At 37.0% G+C, this 25431-nt stretch overlaps 1 protein-coding gene across 2 annotated transcripts in view; it reads right to left on the minus strand.

The window, feature by feature from the left end:
• Positions 1-25431, minus strand: part of CWF19L2 (CWF19 like cell cycle control factor 2) — an 83867-nt gene that overhangs the window by 57425 nt on the left and 1011 nt on the right. For both annotated transcript variants that reach the window (XM_085309046.1, XM_085309045.1), the window contains exons 2-9: positions 17486-17596; positions 16702-16818; positions 15205-15312; positions 12808-12927; positions 11236-11329; positions 9979-10094; positions 8141-8850; positions 1188-1284 (exon numbers count right to left, since the gene is read on the minus strand). In XM_085309046.1, coding sequence (XP_085165172.1) covers positions 1188-1284; positions 8141-8850; positions 9979-10094; positions 11236-11329; positions 12808-12927; positions 15205-15312; positions 16702-16818; positions 17486-17527 — 1404 coding nt within the window. In that variant the 5' untranslated portion in view covers positions 17528-17596. The remainder of the gene's footprint in view (positions 1-1187; positions 1285-8140; positions 8851-9978; positions 10095-11235; positions 11330-12807; positions 12928-15204; positions 15313-16701; positions 16819-17485; positions 17597-25431) is intronic.

A 25431-nucleotide genomic window follows, 5' to 3' on the forward strand; every position in this document is an offset into this window, starting at 1 on the left:
CAAAAATATCAATGGTCCTCACAAAAAAGAAATTTGGCACTTGACGTCACAACATCTCGTCGTTTAATTATTTGTTATTTAATTATGCAGATTTTGGTGTTCAGATTCTGTCACAAGAGACAGAGTTAAACAGAGGTGCACTAAAAATTATTCCTTTAGAAAAAAACAGAAGGATTCACTTCTAAAAAGGGTTATTTCACAACATTCTTCAAAAAATTAGGCAATATTTCCTTAAGGGCAGCAATTCAAAGTAACCATTTCCAAAACACAGCTTAAACAGTAACAGACTATGACCTTTGTTATAACAGAAATCTCCAGGCAGCATTACAATATAAATTATGAATAAGGTAAAATGATTAAAAGAATAAACTTGCAAATAAGTCTGGAGGGGAATTAGGTACACAAGAAGACTGCAGGAGTAAAGAGGGGAAGAGAGGTTTTTGTTTTGCTTTTTTTAACCTTCACACAAAAAGCTGAATATAAATAACCCAGGGTAATCATATTAATGTAATAAAAAATATAAACTTCTAGAATTCAGAATGTTTCAAAACCGTGMGGTTCTTGATCTTTCAGATTGCTGTCTGTAACAAACCTCCTACAGCAATGTTACATCTGCAGCTATTAACCGCAGCTTTATGGACTCAAATTTATTCAGATAGACATACTGGGGAGCCTTCTACAAAGCATTATATAGTTGTTCTCATTTTGCAGAGCTGGAAGCAAAGATCCACGGACATCCTTTCAATCTTGTATTTCCATATCCTAATCCAATGATCTATGTTCACATAGCAGAAGTTTGGATCACAAGCATCTTCCTGAGACAAAGTTGACAAAATAACAGCAACTCCAACACACTGCCTATCTTGCAACAGACTGGGAACTTTTGTGGGTTTCACCTGCTCTCTGCCTAATAGAAAGACATTAAATCCTACCAAAGAGGTAGRGAACAACTGTTTTGGGATACGTTTCCAAGCCTACAATGCCAGGGCCTGAATTATCTATTCTAGTTTACAGGTCATGGCATTTAAATCAGGAGTTACAGGAAAAATAGCATCTTTCAATTTTGTCTGAGCATATTTCACAGAACTTAGTATTTGTTTGACTCAGTCTTTTTGTTTTTAAGACRAAAACTCTGTGAGCTTTAAAGAAAACTGCAGTAAATCATGACAATYTCTCAAAAACATTACCATATTTCCCATGAGTTCTGCTTTCACAATTCTGGCTCCTAGTTTGTTCATCTCCTCTTCACTTAGGAAGTGAGATTCCTCATCCTTTGAYGTATGCCTGTAAAACAGAAGCAGAAAAACAATTATTCACCTAAATAAWTACGTATTAGGTATCGACTGTACCAGCATATATTCTCCTATTGTCTAAATAATTTATTACAATACGTTACAATATTTGCAGTCAGAAGCTGCTGGATTTCCTCACAGTTCTCTTTTACAAAAGCACTATCAACAGAACATTTTTTCAGCAYGAAAGAACAGTCAAGAGCCAGTAGGAGGTACAAGCAAGCTACAACCAAGGAGAACAGGAGGAATAACGTGCATCCACTCTGTCCATTATGGTTTTAGTGATCCTTTCTCACCTGCCAACTCCACCAATATMACCTATTTCCCAGTTTTCCTCTTGTGAGTCAAATGGTTTTCTACCTCTTGAAGTCTAACCTATACTCCTGTATTTAACTTTTCAAAGTTCACTTTCTATATAAAGATATAATGGTTGATATGCTTGAATTTCCACAGAAAATTAAGAAGCTACAGCTAGTAATAAACAATCATACCTTCATGATTAAAAAGTAGGGGTGTGAGTTCTTGTAATAATATGTAAGCTCTTCAGAAATTATTGTAAAGAGATAGACAACTTTAGGGTTTTTTTTCCTCTAATCTTAGGAAAGACTTAAAAAAAATCAACTCTGAAAGTAAAATAGCTGACACAAAAGTGACTAATAACATAATTATGATATTGGCCCCTTCCATTAAAAAGAGAAGGAAACATCCACTCACTGCTTAATATGATTACATCTTGTTATACTTGAAGAATGGAACAATTTTGGAGGTGATGTAATTTTTAACTGCTAAACCTCCTCAGTCCTGTGCAAATTCCCTAAATTACTTTTGTCTGTTTCAAAGATCTCCAGTCCAAAAGCCAAAAAGTCAACAGAAAGATTTCCATTAACTTCCTCAGAAACAGAGCCTTCCAAGATGAACAACAAAAGGTTCTCTTCAAATAAATGAGGGAAAAAAAAGGAATAAGAAAAGATACTGAAGTTCTTGCTTTTCCTTTATCTATATATTCTTTTTTTCAATTGAAAAGACAAGAAGGTGATCAGTAGTCAGCATGGATTCCCAAAGGGGAAATCCTGCTTAACCAACCTGACAGCCTTCTATGATGGAATGACTAGCAGGGTAGATGAAGGGAGAGCAGTGGACGTTGTGTACCTTGACTTCAGCAAGGCTTTCAACACTGTCTCCCATAACATCCTCCTAGGTCACCTAGCTCACGAAGCGTGGGTTAAACGAGTGGACTGTCAGATGGATTGAGAACTGTCTGAAAGGCAGAGCTCAGAGGGTTGTGATCAGTGCCACAAGGCCTAGTTGGAAGCTTGTAGCGAGCAGTGTCCCCATGGGTCAGTACTAAGTCCAGTGTTGTTCAATTTATTCATCGGTGACCTGGATGAAGTGAGACTGGCTCCTCAGCAAGTTTGCTGACAATACGAAACAGGGAGGAACGGCTGATACACCAGAAGGCTGTGCTGCCATTCAGAGGAAGCTCAACAGGCTGGACAGCTGGCAGAGAGGAACCTCAAAGTTCAATAAAGGCAAGTGCAGGGTCCTACACCTAAGAAGAAACAACCTCATGCACCAAGACAGGCTAGAGTGCTGACCTGCTGGAAAACAGCCCTGCAGAGAAGGTCCTGGTGGACAAGTTGACCATGAGCCAGCAATGTGCCCTTATGGTCAAGGACAATGGTATCCTGGGCTGCCTCAGGCAGAGCACTGCCAGCAGGTTGAGGCAGGTCATCTTTCCCCCTCCACTCAGCCCTAGCGAGGCCACACCTGGAGTTCTGGATCCAGTTCTGGACTTGCTAGTGCAAGAGAGACATGGAGCTCTAGAGCATGTCCAAAGGGCTAAGATGATGAAGTGCCTATAGCATCTCTCAYATGAGGAATGAGGAATGGCTGAGAGAGCTGAAGGGAAGGTGTACAGAGGAGAGTCACACTCTCCTCAGTGGTGCTGAATGACAGGGTGAGAGGCAACAGGCACAAACCGAAACACAGGAAGCTCTGTCTGAACACAAGGAAAACCTTTTTTTCCATGTGAGGGTCACAGAGCACTGGAACAGATTGCCCAGGCAGGTTATGGAGTYTCCATCCTTGGAGATAATCAAAAGTCATCTGGACATGGTTCTGGGCAGCCTTGCTTGAGCAGGCGGGTTGGACTAGATGACCTCCAGAAGTGGTGCCTTCCAACCTCAACCATTCTGTGATTAGGACACACAGTAGGAATATTTCATTCAAGAGAACAAGGCATGTTTATTACTTAATTTTTTTTTTAGTGATGTTACTGATTGAAACGTCATCTGAACTTTGAGACTAGCGACGCTGTTTTGTTTTCGTTATTATCTCGTCTCAAATTAAACTCTGAAGTAGTCACATTATTGAGTGTGACTTTCAGCAAACACTAGCTGGATGGACATTTCCCTCTGGGGAGATCCCTTGGGCATCCAATCAGCACTTTTAATTAACCTCTGTCATAACTGTCAAAAATACATTGATTTATAGGCTGAAGAAACTCTGTGTGTTTTACAAGTGATAATATCCAAAAAGTACWTTGTCAGTATGAGAGATAAGGAACTGAAATAGGAACACCTATTAATCTAAGTCTTTGTGTCAATGAAGAGTTACTTGTGACTGAACAAAACCGTAAAAAGAGTACAGTATGTTTTGCAAGACTTAAAACTTYAGTAGGAAACAGAGAGAAGCAGTCTATAAATTATTCCCAATTAAAAAAAMTACATCAAACACCCAATCCCGAGAAGTTCCAAGAGCCAAYATTTTCTACAAAGTTCTGCAAAGAACAAAAATCCTCTGAAATAAATTGGAAGATACGTCATATACTACCTCAAACACAGTAATATTAAACACTGCTAAGGAGAAGATTTACCATAAAAGTACTTGGAAAAACGTAAATCAATACAAGCAAAACTTACATGGTTTTCTAGACCTAAGTAATGTTCACATTATTGATAAATTAGCTCAGTAACTGTACTGGCTAAGAAACAGAATTAAAATATCACAGAAGATGCATAATAAGGTTTAACAGTACTAACACAGAAAAAGATATATACAAAATAAAAGATTAACTAAATAGTTTCTATGCTTAATTCTTTTCAAGGGAAAGAAAACTGAGTTCAGTCTTTTCTGCCCTCATAATTACATTCATTGCAGTTGTATGAGCAAAACATTTCCACACACAATCTAGCTTCTCAAAATTTGCAGCTCCATCCAGTTAGAATTAGTATTTCACTTACTACATTTGCAGCAATTATAAACTAAAAAGCTACAGGTTTTSTGCTTGTAATAGTTCAACTCCATAATGGTGAAAGTAAGTCACCATTATTTACTAGTAAAACAGTAGAGGTAGAGGTTATAAAGTTAAAAGGTTTTATATATAAAAGGTTACATAGGCTAAATATAAAAGGCTATAAAATTAAAAGGTATACGTAGTAAAAGCAGTAGTTGCTTTTTTCAAGTTAATAGTGATACAATGGTGTCACAAACTTCTACTCCGTAGTTACAGGTAGAGCAAAAACAGATAAAAGGAAAACGCAGGCCCTCACATAGTTTCTCTCATTCAAGTCTCTATTTTGGACAATCTCCAAAACTTTTTGTTAGCAGTTAACAAGTTACATTCTGACATCCAGCATACTTTATTTGCCATCAGCTGTATGTAACAGCTCTCAGACTTTGCCTTCTCCTTTTGAAAGTTACGTAAGAAAGTTATGGAAGAAACAGGAGTGAAAAGAAGGCAGGCTTCCTAAAGGATTACATGGCGTTTAAAGAAGACAACTTTCAGTCTGATAGACAGTATTTAAAAAAAAAAAATATTTGCTGCTACTTAGTAAAGCATTAGCAAGATATGAGTTTCACATTGTTAAAAAAAAAATGTGCAATTTCATATGAAGGGAAAGACTCTACCTACATGTAATAGTATCTTTCTATCTGTGCAGAAAAATAAGCTTTGGATCACTTCTTAACAGTTCCGAGTGTATATTCTGTGCCTAAACTGCAACACAGATGCAYCCCATGTTCTTCCAGCTCACCACAGCACCCCTCCTTCCATGAATACCTCAGTGTCCTTACGGAAACCAAGGCACAATATAAGACAGGCAGGAGACAACTGTGGATCATCCAGATCTCATACCTGAATGAGGTCAGGATGGAAAAAAAGGACTAGGAGCTGAGAAAGTCTCCAGCTGAGACTTCAATAGGCTCTAGCTGAGATATACCACGAATCATTCCAGTCAGGAGCTTATACACAGCACTTAATTGGTAAACCTCAGGACAATAACTGTTTGGGCAACCTCTGGAAAAATAAAGAGGATCACAAAATCTAATGTCTAGAAATATCTAACACATTGCAGGTGTAATTCTGTGAGATCTCACTCTTAGAGCAACTAAACACACTATAAAGCTGTATTTCTCACTTCCCAGGAAAATAACGTCTAGGCTARTAGTAAGACAAATAAAACAAAAACATGAGACACTTATGAAGCACATAACGCATATACATTATTCTTGTGCCAGAATTCAGATCTACTCATGCACCACGACATATAAATTCTTTCTTTCTAGATCAGATTCTCCTACAATCAAAGAAAATGTGAATTTCATAAACCCCTAAGAAAATAGGTAATAGGGAATTTCATAAAATAAGCAAAATCTAGAAAACATATTCAACTTGTACAATAGAAAAACAGCATAGACCCTATCCAGTTGTTTCTGGCTAGTCAGGCAGTACTGATCTAGTATAATATTTCTTTGCAAATACACACTGAGGTATCTGCAAGTACTACACGTAGCAACTGTTATAAATGAAATAACTATTTTCAAACTATTTCCTTTCTGCTAGATTCCAACAATTAAGCATTAAAATTAAATTCATCACCTCTCCATAACAGTTTCATTATGCAAATAGCTGACACAAGCACATGAGAAAAAGGGAATTAAACTTGATTATATTTCATCAAATTCTAACTAAATCATACTAGTCTTCTTATATACACCACTCAAGACTATGTACTTATCCAGTTTCCCACAACAGTAACATTCTACGTATTTGCATAACACTCTCAGCCCTGACTCCTAAAATACTTTTTAGCTTAAGTTCTTGGGAAGATTCGAAGGAAACTATTGACAGTAATAATACCAGCTCTCCTAGCATTTCAAACAAATATTTCTATATGCTATTACTTTAGCATACAAGTTCATCTCACAAGTAGCAAATCTATCACTGCTATATTAATTACTTGAGTTTTTATTCAGCATTTTCAAACATTTGACGTTTCTTTTCTACATCCTACAACAGATGAAATACTGTTCTGCAGTTTGTTTGCCTAAGAGACCAATTACACCGCTGCGTGAGCTAACATGAGAAAGGAGGAGCAAAATAATGTGTCATGAGCAATTCTCAAACACGCCGGGGAGACTGGAGAACTAGGGATTGCTCCTAGCTTCTACTTTGCTTCTATTGTAGCTGCCCAGGCTGGGGGACTAGTCTCCCTCCATAGCCCACAAAAGAGTCAGGTGTCTGGGGGTTGCAAGAAAAAAAAAGGGTTCAGGACAGATTATAACTCACCCCTAGGAGGAGCCATGCCAGAAGCCTCCTCCACTCCACTTGGAGCAGGATCCTACTCTAAAACATGTCTGCCAGAGCAGACTCTCCATAGTCTACAGAGGGAGCACAGTTACACAAGCTTCTGGACTTGGTACTAACAGTCAGATGCTTATCACAGTGCTGTGAATTCCCCAGTGGGTGCCAAAGAAACAGAAAAAATTCACCTTTTCAGCTCTGCTCTCGAAATGTCTCTTCCCCTTTACCAAAGTGTTAAGGCAGAAGTTGAATTCAAAACTTAAAAGCTGACTTCCACAAAAAAAGTATTTGTTTACACAACAATTCTACATTATTTGCACTTGAATKAGCACCACACTAAATAACCCAGACCCATTTTAAAACTTAACATTATCTTCTAATAACCAGCAATATCTTTTATTAGCCTCTAAAATCAGAGGCAGAGGCTTACAAGAAAATTTCCCTTTATGCTATCTGGACAGATATATATCACAGTTCTGTACAAACACCACTCCTCAGCATAAACTTCTGGTTATATCTTTAAAAATACATTGCTACACAAGCATTCTCAGCTTTCTTAACTCTGCATGAGAAACAGCACCACCAACATTACTTTCATAGAATCCCTTTCATCCCCCAAATCATCCAAAGAAACATTCACATACACTGAACACTGAAACATAAAAGGAGCAGTTATTTAAAGAACAGCTAACAGCACAAGGAACAGCAACATTGCACAATGAAACTGTACTGTCTCTGTTGAAGTGAAACTGCAGTGGAAAAGTGAGTAGACAGAATAAAGGTATTGAACTTTATCAAAGTTGCTAATGTTGCATGTCTACACTTCACGTTATCAACTAAGGATAAAAGTCAACTGCCTACACATGTCTAGATGTGTTTTAGATCACGGAATACTCCTTCGCCATTCCTGAGAAGCATACTTCTCCCGTAACTTTTGCATTTTATCTATCGGCCCACAGTGGCTGAGTCCTGACCTAATTGTTCATAACCAACAAGGTATGTTTTAAYGTTTTTAGACTAAAAGCCCTATCCTCATTCTCTCCCCAACACTAGAAAAAATAATTTAAAGCCAGAAGCATTAGCCTGCTAAATCATTTTCTGTACTTACACTTTTGCTATTCAAAACCCAGCAAAGTTAAAACAACTAAAGAGATCTGATACGACCAGATGTCATAAGCACAAACACAGAAGATACTTTTTCCAGTATACTTTACCATGAACAACACAGCAAACATGTCAACAAGCAGAGAGAGTTATAAAATACCTAGAATATGATGTTTTATTGTTTGACAGTGTTTCTTTCTTCTCAGGGGTATTTCCTGGGTACTGCTGTTGTGATTCTTCTTTTCTATCACTTGCAGTTCTATCCCAATTCTTAACTTGTTCTAGAGCACCTGCTGATTTTTGATCGGACATTAAATTCTCACTGTCATCTTTCACATGCGTTTTGGTCCACAGTGCAGTATCCTCACCAGGTTTTTGGAAACGGCTACTTAAAGAGCTATGAACTGGCAGTTTTAAAGAGGACTGCTGTGACTCATAGTCCTTATGTAAACTGTAAGATGATAAATCGTCTTCAGAGGGTTTCAAAAATTTGTGTTTCATGTTGCTGAGAGATGAACCCTTTTCCTGACTTCGTTTTCCCTCAGAGAGTCTTTCTGCGTTGGAGCTGTAGCTTCTCAATCCTGAGCCTGGGCTACTGCAGCCACGGCCTTGGTCTTCTCTCGACCTATCTCGTTTGCAACCTCTCTTTTCTTGCGCCCATTCCTTGCCAGAGTTCTCCCCAGTATACCCCCTGAACATGTTCTTATTTCTATCATCTTCATCTTGTGACTCCTTCATAAGCTGCTCTTTCTTCTCTTGTCCACTTTCTGAATAGTCAGATTTCCTCCATCTTCCTTGTCTACAATAATTTTCTTTTTTGGATGCAACTTTTTCAGCTTCTTCTAATCGTGACCGAAATATCTCCATTGACTACAGAAAAAAAATAATAATAATACTGCTTTTACGATCATGGGATATTGTGAAGTTCCCTATAAAGCATTACAAGAAAGGCACCATTCTGTGAAAATGAGTCATTGTACAGCTGGAAAGCATGAGCCACGGAGTGGAAAGGGAGACCAATATTAGAAAAAAAAGGGAGCTCAATGTTGTAGTCTACTGTCTAAGGTGCTCTGATGCGAAGGCATTTTGATCCCTTCTCTTGGACTATTTCAACCTTTTCTCCACTCTCTCTAAAGTGCTGAAACACTCCTGAGAGCAGGGACCAAAGCCTCAGAACTGCCTCCTCTCGAGGGACTTAAGCTAGAGAGTAAAGCTTCCTTTTTCTCACTCACGAGCTCTTTGCTTCAGCAGAACTAATAGACTGTTCCATTAAACCATTTTACTACCCAATTATATTCTTTAAATGTGGGAAAGGGGTTAAAAACCTTTAGCTTGAAAYAGGCTTTGATCCGTCTCTAGCTTTCTGAAAAAATACTCTAGCCATTAGTCAGTTGCACAAAAGATTGTTCCTCTTCCCTATTTTGAGCTGAATCAAATGCTATCAATTATATTCTTTTGCCCAAAACATAAGATACCGAGGCAAGTCAGGCAGGGATTTCTCTCARCCACTAGCCTGTATTCAGGAAGCTACAGCTCTTTATTATTTGAATACTACTTTTTTGATAAAGATTCTTAAAAATAGCATTGTTCAGAATCACTGACTCTGAATAACATCTGCCAGTACTGTTCTTCTGGGTTTCATCACTCAAGAATGACTACAATTCCATTCAAAGATAGCAATACGCAGTTACACTGTCTTATCCCAGATTTCTACTAATACCCTAAACAAAACAAAAAAAACTCATATGTGATGCTAGGACCAAGGCTAGATACTAAACATGCTAGACATCTGATCAATGTTTTTAAAGACAGTATCACAATATATAAGGAGATAGGCTTCAGCGAGTTGATATTTTTATCGCAGTTTAATTTTTAGTAAGTTAACTTTTGCAGACTATTTTAATAGTCTTCAAAATGAAGAAGAGTAATGAAAGTAAACTTTTCCAAGCATCTATCAGTTGTAAACAAAGGAAAAAAAAAATAAATTAAGATGCTTACCCCGTATCTCTCAGCTACAATTTCCTCAAAATTCCGTTTCTCTCTCTCAGCCTGTTCCTTCATCCTTCTGTATGATTTTCGTAACCAACTTAATCCAGCATCTTCTACCACTGTAGCTAAAGTTTAAAACAATGTATATTTTTACATTTCAGTAGTTATCTCTATTTAACACTTATTCTGCCTGTGATATGAAACCTTAACCTAAACTCAACATAAAAATTGAAGGAATGCAAAGGAATAAGGAATGTAGTAATACAATTACATGGTTTTGTAAGTTAATGCTAGATGCATCTTGGTAATACCACTGACTTCATTTAASTTGCTCTATTTTATCATAAAATGCAATAAGCATTTCCAAGGCAGGAATGGCATACGGGAAGTTGTGCTTTCTTCATTGAATTGAGGAAYTTTTTCATTGTTTCCCTTTCTTCCCTGTCCATTCTTTGACACACTCCTTATGCACAAATTGGTGCATTATTCCCCTTCTCAGAAAATTAACGAGTAACCCACTGCTTTTCATTTGAGAAGTTAGCAGGGGTTTTAGTATCCAGAACATATACTCACTGATTCCTGTTCCCTCTTACAGAGTGCTTATCTCTGCTGCTCTTAAAAGCTGGCATGTGGGGACAGGCTAATGGATTGCAGGACAGATTGTCCACAGGGGAACGCTCCCAACCAGGAAAGGCAGAGACCCCACTGTTCCTGTCACCAGGATACAAGGACCCATCTTCTCATGCAATGAATGTTCCATGACATTATTAAAAACATTTTTCTAGCTGCTCTTTCTGGAAATAGACAGGATAGCCCTAGGGTAGGGAAAGCAGTGAAAAGGTTACAGAAATAGTATCTTTCACAAACAGCATCTATAATGTACTTCATTTAAATGTGACTCAGCCTGCTGTGGTTGAATATTTTAAAACTATAATTTGTGTAACGGAATGAAAAGAATCAAATGAGATGACAACAATTTATCCTATCTTGGTTAAATTACGCTTTCTTTTAATATAGCTGAAAATGGAGAATTTCAATGAAGATACTGAAGATCAAAACACTTAAGATTAAAAATCAGTGAAGAGAAATTCTATAAAAAATATAATATTTACCAATATTTACTACTGAGTTTTCTTCCAAATTTTTACTTTATTACATATTATTCATAATTCCGCTACATCAATGTTGGTAGTAATTTGTTAGTAACAAAGAAAGTGGAAAATGGAGAAAAAAAGATTGAAATTATTACTAAAAGTTGTCTTTTACCTTTCTTAACTGAACCTTCTTCAGCYTCCTCTGGTGGCAAACCTGTACCACCATCTTTCCAATAGGGATTAAGTTCTCTCTCAGAAAGTCTAGCCTAAAACAGAAATAATTTCAACCTATATAAATGTGATGCATTAAAATTAACAACAGCTATTGAACATTTTAGTTATTCTACCTAAAATTAATAGTATATTATTAACATACATGCACTCAGTGGGGCACTATTGATTTGGATTCAATGTTTTTACTTAGTAAACTTTTACTTAGTACTTTACTAGTGCAAAGTGTGTGCATTTCCTCTTTATAAGTACAAGGGGAACCTTTAGTCTTACCACAAGTTCCTGTTTTTCTCCCTCAAACTAGACTGTTTATTTTGATTATGTCAATTGACTTCTCTGGAAGCAGGCAAGAGAGTCCACTGGAAAATAAAGGGTTGATTAGGTGGTCTAGCACTGTTAAAATTTAAAATGTGTCTAAGTTATGTCTTGAATTCACCACCATCATTGGTACATTGCACACATTTGTTGTGCATTGTTTTGGGTATGAAACAAATGTCAGGAAAGACACTCATATAGAAAACACAAAAGTATAAACCCACACAGAAAGCACATGACTGGGTGGAAGGATCTATAAAAATCATATATTCTAAAATCAACAGAACATACAAATTGTCATTAAACATAAAGCACGTGACATTCTTGTAATTTAAGAATTTCAGATTTCCACACTAAGTGCTCCTTTAGCTCCTTATCATATAAGGAAAAATAAGTGGAAAAAAGAAAAGCTTTAATCCCTGCTCAGAAGACAATAACCCAAGTGTTGCATACCTCATAAGAACAGCACTCCAGTTCAATTTGGTTTTTAGCCAGCACACAACTAACTGGAATGTCTAACRGCAACAAACAGCCTAATGTGAGGACAAGTGAACTTTAGATAATGATCAGCAACTATGTTTTCAGATCAGACCATACTGTACTTATGGAGATATATGAACCAATGAAGCAGTCAATAACTGTATGTAAACAGAACTAGTTTACTGGCAACCTCCTTCCCAACTGGTCCCTGATTTCCCCATGTGCTGCCCCACAACCGCGGCATGAGGCACTGCACCAGGTCCAAATTCTTTCGGTGGGAAAAAAGAAAGCCTCAACAACTTATACGTCAACACAAACTTTTGCTCACAAAAGTTTGCTTTTTGTGAGCTTTTGCCACACAAAGCAGCATTGCCTCTTTCACACATAAAACMAGGAAAGAGGTTAGGCCCACAGCCTGCCACTATTATCAAGCAAAACATCTCAGAAGTACTTTAAACATTATGAAACTTAGTAGAACTGGCTTGCTTCTTAACTAGAAGACAGCGTAAGACAAGATAAGCCTCCTGTATGAACTCTTCCTATCAACCAAACAATTTTAAAGTCATTATCATACAGTAAAGAAATACTGTTTGTAGTAAACCACATCAGAGGTTAAAATAAACAATTAGTGGCATACAAAGACTTAGRTATTTGAACCAGATCATTACATAGATTTGAGTAAGATGTAGGAAAAAAGTTAATACATAATTCCTCCTACCTGCTCAATTTCTTGAGCTTTCTGTTGTTCCAGTTTTTTTTCTTTATGTTTTTCAGCTCTGACAGATGCTGCTGATGTGGTTTTCAAAGACATGAAGTCTAAAGTCATCCATTCTTCTCTCTTAAAAAGGAAAAAAAAGTTTCATCTAAGACTAAGAGACACAGAATCAGTGTTTTTACTTCCAACCAAAATATATTTCAGGTACAACTCAAACTACTGCAACTACTGACAAAGAATATTTACATTGAACAGCGTAGGTCTGGCTAACACTAATTTCTATTCCCCAAAAAATACTTTGTATGAAAATCAAATACAAATTTAAGAACTTCAGACTTCCAGTATTTTTAATATTCACTTAGGCAAACAAATTTCAGAGAGATCTTTGTATAATTCAGACTACTTGTTCTCAAAGTATTTATGGAGCTAGTAAATGTGCAAAGCCATATACACAGCTTACGCTTTTTCAAATGAACACCCGACATACAGATCGATTCGTTTTCCATCTTGTTCTAGAACTGTATCTTGCTACTTCTGGTTTTATGACTTTTGTCTGTTTYAGCATATACAAAATTTACAATCCATCACTGAGCATAGTTCTCAGGCTCTGATGTACAGGCACCTAACCACGCTAAAAAATTAAACATTCACACACCTAAATTCATATGTACCACAACAGCAGATCGAAAACTGCATTTACAAAACCCAGACTGAGGATATTTTAAAGATGAGGGCTACTTCCTAAAGGAAAGCAGCGTATTAACAACCTAGAGTCTCCAAAGTCTCAAAAAAAAAAAAATACTTCATATTCAATGAAGTGATATATCCACCCAAATCTGATACCTCAAACACTCCTCCTTCATACACCTGAAATATTTATAAGGCCTCAAAAGAAAACAGCGACATATGCATAATTAACAATTTCTCTGCAAAAACAAGAACTTGGAATACTTCTGTGAACAGTCTAGCAAYCAAAATGTAAAGATTACACCTATTTTCAGACACGTCCTTGTGAAAGTGTCTTCACTTCTTTTCACGTAAGGTTCAAGCCTGAGATGTCAATCTGAACAGACGCTATATATCACACTATTTCTCTGTTGCTTAAAAATGATGATCTTAGACAATATGCTAGAGAGTTTCAGAGGTGAAACACAGCATTCCACTTCTCAGATCTCTTCTAAGAGAAGGAACTGGAAAGCATACTATTTTCAAGTGATTTAACAGCAGCTATGCCCACACAGACAAGCAAAGTGGACCAGAGGTGGATCTAAAAAACACAAACACTGGTGTTTTGGACGTGATATCCACACTACATACATTTCAGATGTGCAGCTTGGTTTGGATTCTTTTTTTTTCCACTTTCCTCTTTTTGGGGGGACAAAGGGTGGGTTGTTGTTTTTCATGCTTTGGACTAGTCTAAGTCTGATCCCATGGAGCACCTTAGGTGTATTTTGAGAACATACTTTCCAATTTAGTTTCATCCAAAAGGAAACGATTTTAGGTGTTCCAATGCTGCATCATAATATGAACCAAAATATGAAGTAGGGATGACTAAAAAATTTATTTTGAAAGCACATTTCTCATCCAAATGTAGACATGTCCAGAGCACACACAGCAAGTGACATTAGTTGACAAATATTTGGAGAAATCAGTGTTTATCATGTTATCAGAACATACAGGAGGATTTATATTTTGTTACTATTTACTTTTCCAAGATGACACATGCGATTCAGAGAATATTCTTAATTCTCTTGACCAAATACACAAATCCAGGATCCAAGAAACAGGGACTCTTCTCAGCAACGGAATTAGACACTAAATTCAAAATCATTGCTTTAATACAACTGAAAGAAAATGTCATAAATATGTGATTACACTTATGTTATTAAAGTCACAGCAGCTTAATTCAGAATGACTCAGTTTTCCAGAATAAACATTGCTTATCATGCACAGAATTCACATAGGAAGACCAAAAGAGACCTCAATTCCATAAACACTGTTGCTGATATGTTTGGCACCTCCCCTTACTTCCTTATGTCTGTTCAAGCATCACAGAAACCAAAATCCACTCATTTGTAGAAAAACTACCTTAAACAGGAAGAAAAAATAACATGTCTAGACATGTTATTTAATCCATACTCATTAAGGAAATTAAGCTCAAAATATAATAGGAACTAGTACAAAGCAACATTAAGTTTAGTGCCTTGTTAAGTACTAAATATCTATCAGATAGAAATATCTTTCAGTGAAAGAAATGTAATATTTAGCTAGACACAAACAGGCATTTTCTGTTCAATAGTTTTTGTTCAACACATTTTAAAAGAGCTCTCAGAAAACCCAAGCACGTTTCACATTGGGTTATGCTGAATTTATTTCTGGAGTAGTTATCAGACTGCTCACCTGTAGGGAAGGTTCTTTTGTAGTATCTGATTGCCTGTCGACCTTCCAAGCCTTTTCTGTATTATCTGACTGTGACGCATTTGACTCAACCCACTCAACTGAAGAATCCTAAAAATACCGAGTTTGATGTATAGTGTTATGATAGTCTATTATACACTGATAAAAACAAAATACTAATACAGCACATTGCTAATCAAACTTGATACATATTATCAGGCATTATTTAATATTGTTTATTAGTTTAATAATAATGATAGTAAAAATAATATTGATATTTTCTCAAGGAAATTGTTACTTCATGATCAAACCTCACACTAGGCTTCATGAGTACATCAACACAGTATGCAGGAACTCTAGCTCACACTGGCGGTTTAACAGAATTATAAAATTGCTAGAACTGTCACAATAAAAACAAAAGAAAAAAACTTTTTTATGGCATTAGAAATATAAAATTTCTAAATTCATGATCAATTATGTTTTACATAAAAACAATTAATGTAAAACCAATAACACAATGTGTTATAAAGCACTTCACATTCTCTCTCCTCCTATTTCCATATCCCACTAATTGCAAACAGTACACTGAGATTTTATGCTTGGAGCAAACAGTCCTCTATTGAACAGAATTTCTCTGTTATTTATAGGAATCTGTCACAGGAATTAACACACTCTGGATTAAAGGTATCAGTCAGGACTGTGCTGTATCCTGCGATTCACTGATGCAATCTGAGRCTTTTTGATGCTTCCCTTAGGAAACGAGGGACCTATTTGCAGCTTAGGTTACCTCCTCACCCTGAAAAATACAGTTCAGTTCTGTTATCTGTCCCTGGGAAAGAAATCTCATCATACTGCATACATGAATCTCTCAGTAAGAGAGACTCTCTAAGAAGAAAATCACAGTGCTACCTAACTTGTACCAACACATCCTCTTAGCATTTTACAGATAGCAGTCAGAAAGCAGCACCCTGATTTGCAATCAAGTCTCTTTTACTGCTTTGCTGCAATGCCCTTCAAAGTAAAGGCATACAGATTCAAATGGACAAGTTTGAATCTTCCTTCATACTCATGGACGAGTAAGTCACAGTTGAACATCCAYGGAAAAAGGTAGCAGTAATTCAGAGTTAAAATCAAGTATTCGCAATTTTAGACATTGTTCCATCATATATACCACTGACTACCAAAAAAAAAAAAAAAAGTTTCTGCTCTCTCCCAGAATAAAGACTTTTTTCAATTTCTTTCTGATGAAAAACTGCAAATCTCTTAGTTCTTAACGAGTGAAAAGAGTATGAGAAAATGTGAAGGCATTCAAATAATGGCRCCTTTTAAAATGAATAAATCCTTGGTATATTAAAAAGATACACTTTGCCACAGCTTTTTCCCCAACAGAAAATGGTAAGAGTAAGATGYAGGACTACTAGATATGTCTGGCCACAGAGATTAAAAGAATGCAGGTTTTAAAAAAATGTCTTCTGAAGCATTTTAAAATTTCTTACTTACTGAAGAACTATTAAGAAAGTCATCCTTTTCAGATTTTTGTTTTTTGCTTTTCTTCTTTTCTTTTTTAGGTTTTCTTGAATGTTTATCCTTTTTCTTTTTCTTCTGCACAGAATGTTCCTACAAGTAAAGTTCTGTAAATGAAATCAACTAAACCAGATCTCCAGCACAGAGGAAAACTGATCACAATCTACCAAGCAACCCACACTGAAAAACTTGCCCACACCTGGACATAGCTACATATTTTATTCATTACTATTACTCTCTCTCCTGTACTTTTTCTAGTTTTTATGCTTCACATCAACAGATGTCTTTTGCCCCTYCCCAAATACACTCTTCACTGAAACTAAATCATTATACATACATCTTCTACACACTGTTTATTTGGGTCAAAGCTAATTCCTTTAGGAACCACTGTGTCAACATACATCTGTCCTTTTTTGAAATACCTACAAAGATTTTAAATCAATGCCCTAGAACAGAATACTCCGAGGTTCCATTAGGGCTTTCCTGGTGATCCTCTACACAAAAGCTTGCTAAAAAGCCTTGGATACTCTGTTATTCTTCTCCCAGTATAATTTTTGCTCTTCTGCATTTGGTAGAAATTAACGTTGTAACTGAAGCACAGAAGTCTTTCCTCTTTCTGACTAGAAGCTTATTTCCAGTTTAAGAAAGCTAAATTTGAACTAGAAGCTGAGAGTTTTTTTAGGTTATCTTAAAGCTACCCAAAGCTTTCTTTTGCACTGAAAAATAAAAAATACAACTCAACGATTTACACTCGCCTCACCTTTTCCAGTTGTTCCACACGTTCATTCACATCAGCAAGCATCCAYGTATCTTCACCTCGCAGATGCTTTAGCAGCTTTTGCCTCTGTTCCTTTTCATAAGTAATTTTGGCCTAAGGTGAACAGAAGAGAAAACAGCCAAATTCCAGCAGCATTACTTACATACACACACCTTTGTAAGTCACACTATAACACAACAGCATACAATTTTAAGAACTGTTCCTGAGAACTTCTCTTTCAAAAGGACAGTATTAAAGACACTTTAGGATTACATGCTAAATGGGAAATTCAGTTAAACCGTATTGCACACCTCCCTTCCTCTGTCTACAGCTCTGCAGATCTTCTAGCACTGATATCATCCTATCATCCTAAATAACAGGGTGATACAAGACATTCAACTTCTGTTCTCMCTTTTGAGAAGCCTTCTGTTCTTAGAACCTTCACAAACTACACAATATATCATAAAGTGGGCTTGGCTTTCTGATTTTCCATTTCTTTAAAAAAAAMCAAAAAAAGTCAATTATTCGATCCCAAAGCACTGCTCACCAACTTTAACTTAAAAAGTAAACTGTTTGCAATTCACTCTTTGTACACGTTCAGCTTCAAAAATCACTTCAGCCAGGTGAAAAATCTGGAATTGCAGAGGTCTATGCTCTCAGGAAAGATCTCCCTTTTTGAGGTTGAAAATGAAAACCACAGCATTTATTTTTCCTGTAATTTTACTAGTCTTAAATCATTAGGGAAGGATAGCAGGGTTCTGCATCRTCTAGTTGCAGAACTTCTGAAGTTTCATGGAAAGTTCACCTTCTTAAGTAAAACACTTGTACTTCTTACTAAAAAAAAATAGCCTTTGTATGGCTAGAAAAAGATGCTTGAAGAAAGAACATTAGTAGGTGCTCTTTCACAGTAACAGTGCAAAGAATAGAAATACAATCTAAAAAATAAGATTTAAAAAAATTGAAAGCCATTTCTTAAATTAGGAATGTTAACTTTTTTTTTTAAATAATGTCATTAGCAATATTGAAAATAACAAAGAACAAAAGTCAAAATACTGCACGTCTGTGCCTAAATGAAGCACCCTTTTAAAGCTTCATCCTTTACTTTCATAGTAGCCCCAGAAGGTGATGATCTTTCTAATGCATTCAAACTCAAAAAGGGAARGTTCCCCAGGGCTCTTAATTTCAGAAGAAAAGACTCTGAGAAATCGAAACAAGTTAAYGTAAGTCAACTAGAATAAAAAGAACCAGAAATTTTAAGCGGACAGAAATTATTGGGACTTCCAGCTCTAGRACAAAGCAGATGGCCTACAAGGGACTGAGTGAATGCTACACCTTTGAATTCAAAAGGCAGGGAAAAGGAAGGAGTTACAGCATGTTGAAATGTTCATTCCAGCAGCAAAGCAGTTTTGAGCTTTACAAATGAACAAAACAATAGATAGAATTAGATTTAATACATCCGTTTCCTGCCTAGAAAGTTAACACTGGAAGATGCAGGTTTGTCTCTCTTTGTATGCAAGGTGTGGGCCTACAGTAATGGCATTTTTCTCTTCCTTAAGAGAAAAGATCCCGTGCCAGTATCTCACGGTCCTGTGAGAAGCTGAATTAAGTTTTAGTTTTGCAAACAACCAAGGTGCAGCTGTTATTATAAAACTGTTACCACAAAACTGTAAATCAGGAAGTAAAATCTTTGGACCAGCCCAATTAGGCAGTAAATTTCAGCTGCTTAGTACCACACTAAAAGTCCCTGAAGATGGGCTTCCCGAAAGCCTGTATCCCCCCCTCAGAGCAGCAAATACAGCACACTAGCGTATCTGCACCCTACAATCACTTGAAAAGCAGATGTCACGCGTAACGAGCAGAAGGGGTGTCCCAATTTCTGTGCACTTGTCAGGTCACAAGCATTTTAAATATAAATGCACTATTTTACTTCTAGCTGTACAGTAAAATTATTTTCCCCAATCTGGTATTTTCACCACTGAAATGTCTAAATTCCCAGTTATTTCAAGACCCGGCAAACTTTAACTACAGCATCAGTTTATCATTACAAGGAATCTACAGGAGTCTCTTGGTTAGCTGAGATTACATCTATGTGTGAATATATATCAATATGTTGCTTGTATAAAGCAGAAAATACTTYGTTGCTTCAGATCAAGTCAAGTTTGCATATTTTCTTCTGAAGTATTTTTAGATTTCTTTCTTACTGCTGCTGAAAACTCAGTATAATCTTAAAGATATCAAATATAAGCTCCAGATAAAACACAATACAGAATCTCAAAATAGATACACTCAAAATCTCAAAAATAACACTGCATATCATCTGTTTKAGACAACTAAAAAATCATACTCTCACTTTATCTGCAACAAATCACAAAGGCAAGCAGAGATAAGATAAGCATCAGAACAAGTTGATCACCTGGTTTATCAACAAACTGTATTTATCTGATATCACCTCTCTTTTTTTTGTTCTATAGATAACACTTTCACAGTTTTTGCCCATATTCCATTTTAAAACCTTTAATTAAGGTTACCCAAAACTAAGCAAACCTTTATTCACATAGCCCATGCAATATTAAGTAGCAATTGACACAATTCTATTAAATTTACATCACGGCCCAGACAGCGATGTGTTTGTAAATGAGTATTCCTAATCAGAATTACAATATGATTTGCACATTAGTACTTCAATGGTCCCTTAGCCAATGTGTCCATTTTAACAAGAGAACAGTACTATTAAATAAAAAGGTAGATCAATATTATATTCCAACTGAGCACCACTAACTAAATAATCTAAATTACTCCTGTGTTTTCCTTAAAGATTAGTYTACACCCATCTACAAAAAGAAATCCCAAAACGGAGTTCACATAAGATACATAACTTTCAAAAACCTTTGTCAAAGTCCTTCAATTAGAAGCTGTTTAGCAAACTAAGCTGTCCAAAGGGTGACAGTGTTGCATATTTGGAACTGGCTGCTTGTTTTATACATTAGAATAGTATCAAACAAAATAAATTTTCTCTCTATCCTGTGTTTACAAGTTTTCTTTCTAAGCATCATTAACTTCTTTTCTTCTATTTTTCCTTTTTGCCCCCCAAACTCATTCCCTCTTTACGTTTCAGTCATTTTATTTTCTTCTGAGGAGAGAGGTATTCTTTAAGTGACCCTTTGTCATCTATTCTCCACTGCTTTCTTCCTATTCACCTGCTAGTCTTTTTTGTGATTTAAACTCCTAGCCTTCTCTATAATAAAAAGTATATTTCAAATAAAACTACTATTTCCTTCAAAAATAACAATTTTCCAAAATTTACACGGAGTAAAATGATGTTAATACTAAAAATAAGATATAAAAGGAGCAGGAACACTTTTTATTAGATCTATGATAAACAGAAAAAATACAGGCAAGCATTTAGGTAAATGAAATGCATGATCCTAATAAAAGATCGTATTTCTAAGGTATGCAAATATACATTCAGAACACAGAATGACTCTAAATCATCATTAAACTGCCGACTGCGGTCTCCTGAATACTGGGTGACACAGGATTGGACAAGATGAACCTGTAGTGACACTACCACCAGACTGTTAAAAAGAAAGACAGATTCAAAAAGCAGAAGACAAAAGTTAATTTTTCTTTAGACCAAGATACAAAATATAGATGGTCGTTAACAATATCCATTTGTAAAATATTTTTTTAAAAAGCTGCCTAGAGATTTATAAAAGACTAAAGAAGTTATATTTTGACCTGAATTATCAATTTAACACATGGCTAGAATGCTAGCAGCTAATAGCCTCTGGATGTATCTAGCTCCCTCCTCCACCAAATTACAATTTGCATTTTTATAGTTAAGGAAGATTTTCCCCTCACTTCCTCTCCCCAATTATTTCAAGCATCACTTGGAGGAGAAGAGCGGAAATCTAAGCTACTTCCTTTATTAGATTCAGACCTATYCTAATTGTCTTTTATAATCACGCATGGCTAACTAGCATCCATCTATTTTTTCTTCCCTTTCTACATTTTATAATTAAAGTCCCCTGTTGGATTTATTCTGCTATGCTATAGAGGCCAACTCTAATAGTTTCACATCTCAATCCAAAGCAATTCAAGCATTTATTTCAAATGAAGGTTCATTAACACAAAAATACCTAACAATTTATCCTTTTACCTTTATAGACAAGTACTTAACATTAGATACATTTCAGGTCACCATCGCAACAACATTTTGCAACAGCATACTTCTGGGATACCCTAATAAACTTACTCATAGTCCTCTTTGCAGCAGGCAAAGAGCACAGCAGGCACAAGGTGAAGTATAATGCTGGCGAAGCATTAGTAATTTGTTATAAAAACAGTACTCTACAGCAATATGGCAGCAATGTTAGCCAAGGTGGACAGACTCTTTGAAGTCTTTACTGCAAACAAGCCAAAAGATCTTGGATTTCGCAGTCCCATCTGCAAGAGGAAGGAAACTAAGTTCAGGGAAAGTTCTCTCAATTCTTCAGTAGAGGAATGAGGCAGGTCATTTAGGCTAGTCCTACAGAATCACAGGATGGTTGAGGTCAGAAGGGACCTCTGAMGATCATCTAGTCCAACCCCATGCTCAAGCAGGGTCATCTACAGCATGTTAGACAGGATTGTGTCCAGGTGCGTTTCAAATATCTCCAGAGAAGACTCCACAACCTCTCTGGGCAACCTGTTCCAGTGCTCTGCCAACCTCACAGTAAAGAAGTTCTTCCTCATGTTCAGTCAGAACCTCCTATATTTCAATTTGTGCCCGTTGCCTCTTGTCCTGTTGCTGGGCTCTACTGAAAAGTGTCTGGCCCCATCTTCTTGACACCCTCCTTTAAGGTATTTGCAGAGACTGATAAGATCCCTTCTCAGTCTTCTCTTCTCTAGGCTACACAGGCCCAGTKCTCCCAGCCTTTCCTCACCAGAGAGGTGCTCGAGTCCTCTAATTGTCCAGTCCCGCACAATTGTTGACCAGAGTATCTGTTGTGTTAAATATAAAAATTGCTCCTAATAGCCTATAATACACCAGAGAGAAATACCAAAACCTACAAAACAGTATGTCACTCCATAAAAAAWCATAAAAGAGCAAAGACACTGCCAGTGGCAGCAGTAGGCTCCACAATAAACATAAGTTGTTACATGACAGCATCTGAAAGATTTCCTGAGTGAATCAGGCAAGGGAGGCTAAATCACTCCCTCTCCAGTGCCCAGAAACCCTGACCAGCACACTTGCCCGACCCAAACTCTGATTATCAATTCAGCTCTCAGCAAGGACATAGAGAATTTTCAATACTACTAAAAAGACCACATAGAGTCCCATCATTAACTGCAGTCAGTCTGTAGCTCTTTAGGATAAAATGAAAAATGCCACTGTCCAAAAGCCAACTTCTCTATCAAAACAAAGAAAAATTCCATTTTTTCTCTAACAGTCAGAAGAAACTCCATAGCCCAAACTATATCAATATAGTGACAAATACAAACAGCAAAGAGAGATTAAGTACGGCTTCACAGATGAGCTACTTGAAYGGTTACATGCCACTGAAGGGCAAGGCTCCACTTCCTCACCTTTCCTCTCYGCACTCCCACCTGTGTGTCCCACCACTCTCCTTGTACTGACCTGGCCACTTCAGTGAACTATTCCAACAGAAGATAAATTCTACCAAGAACAGGGAACAGCTTTCTGCACATCTAGCAGCTGGCTTCCAAACTAGCCCTCTTACAAGGCCATGCAAGCTACCAGTGCTAATATTAGGAAAGAAGAAAAAAAAAGAAAAAAGAAAAAAGAAAAGCACAGCCTGGCGAGAAAGGGCACAGGAGGATAAAGTGTGGAACWACTCCTTTGGGCAACCACTTTCTGTTAAGCAAGTTCAGAAGACAGAACAGCTATCCCAGTCCTTAAGACATCAATATAAGACACCCAAAATCTAAACAACCTAAACACTTGTACTTTTAATCGATACGTACCGTCATCACGAGAAATTTGCCATCTATCACCCATCCCTAACAATTAAAAGCCAGTAATTTCTTTCTATATAAGCAATGGCCAAATCACATCAATCAGACATGAAAGTGTTAAAGAATCATCCAGGTCCATCAAAAACTATAGAAAATAAGACGATCAACACCAAAACGCAGAAATGTCATGTCATAATACAGAATCAGACACCAATTCAAGATTGTATTATTGCTGGGTTTTACAGAGAATTTATGTTCTCATCTAAAAAAACACATATCCTTGCATTTACAGAAATATCCAGATTATTTTCTCTTTCTAAACTTGCAAACTCAAATAGTGGTGTTATGAACTATCCTACACATCAAAACAAGATACTATTTCTGGAGCTTGATAACAATTTGCATGTCAACACTTAATTATTTGATTACTGATCATTATGATAAACATAACCAGCTGCTGTGCTTTACCAATTAGAAAGCACAGTTAGAAAGCCAGACTACACAAAGATGTTTCCAAAATTTCAAAGAGAACTCTCTATCAAGACATTCAGGGTTTTTCTGGTTCTTAAATGACACGAGCAAGATAATCATAACCAGCAAAAATCATGAAAGARTAATTAAAAATCAACAAGAAGCAATCTCCTCAGTTTCTTTGTTTTAAAGGTAAAAGCTAAAAAGCTAATGTGGAAATAAAATTGATTTCTTCGACTGTTTCAAAATCTACTAAATAATCTGTTGATTTTTGCATATATGGAATTTCCAAAAGTATATTCAGCTATTCCCTGGTTTTTCTAGTGAGCTCASTAATTTTGGGAGAATTACTTCTGAAGAGACAGGAAACGTTCCCTCTGAATGCTTGTGGTCCTAACTATCAATAAACAAAAAGGTATCTMTAACCAGAGTTAACGAGCTTCCCTTCATTTTAGTCCAACCTGAACAGGCTAAATATTTGCAGTATCTCTGTAACTAAGAGCTCYTTAAGGTGAATCTAGTTAAACATCTCCTCTCATTTTTCCAGAAAGAGAACTGCTAAAGCACAGTCAATTCTGTAATCTGTAGAGCATCTGGGAGCAACACAACTAAAGTATCACACCTACTGTGCCTCCCAGTTGTCCTTCCCAAAGCAAAGACGCAGGACATCACAGACTAGTTGAGATTGGAAGGGACTCCTGAAGGCCACGTGGACCAATCCCCCTGCTCAAGTAATTACTTAAGAGCTGTTGGCCCAGGACCCTGTTCAGACAGCATTTGAGTATTTCCATAGATGGAGACTACATAACCTCTCTGGGCAACACATCCCAGTGTCAAATCACCCTCAAAGTAAATAAGTGTTTCATTACATTCAGACAGGACATCCTGTCTTTCAATTTGTGTCCACTGCCTCTCATCCCATCATCAAGCGCCACTGAGAAGAGTTTAACTTCATCTTCACACCCTGCCATCAGGTATCTTTACATTTTGAAAAGATCTCCTAGAACCTTCTCTACTCCAGGCTGAACAGTCCCAGCTCTCTCAGACTCTCCTTGTATGACAGATGCTCCTATTCCTGAATCCTCTTTGCGGCTCTTCACTGGTCTCACTCCAACAGCTCCCTGTTTTTGTTGTACTTGAGAGCCCAGAACTGGACACAGCTCTCCAGTGCTCCCCACAGCCTTCAGATGCCACATGGTATGCTCTTTTACTATTCTTACACTCGTGAACTTTGAGAGCAAAAGGCAAATAAAAGTGTTCTGGCACAGCTGCTGCTGTTTAGACTTGTTTTTTCTTATAAACACCGTCTTTTAACTAAGACACACATAAATGCGATGTGAAACGCTTAACGGATCAAAACCACTGCAAACGGCAACATGTGTAACRAGGCCGCTGCCAAGCGAAAAGCAAGGTCCCGCTTCCTCTTCCTCGCTGCCTGGTGACGAAAGCCAGCCCGTCCCTGCGGCCGGGGCACGGCGCTCTGCCCAGCGGGAAGGGATCCCCAGGGCGCCCCGCCGCCG

Source organism: Rhea americana, unplaced genomic scaffold, assembly GCF_003343005.1.
Source record: "Rhea americana isolate MKP2758 unplaced genomic scaffold, rheAme1 scaffold_29, whole genome shotgun sequence".
NCBI classification, from domain to species: domain Eukaryota; kingdom Metazoa; phylum Chordata; class Aves; order Rheiformes; family Rheidae; genus Rhea; species Rhea americana.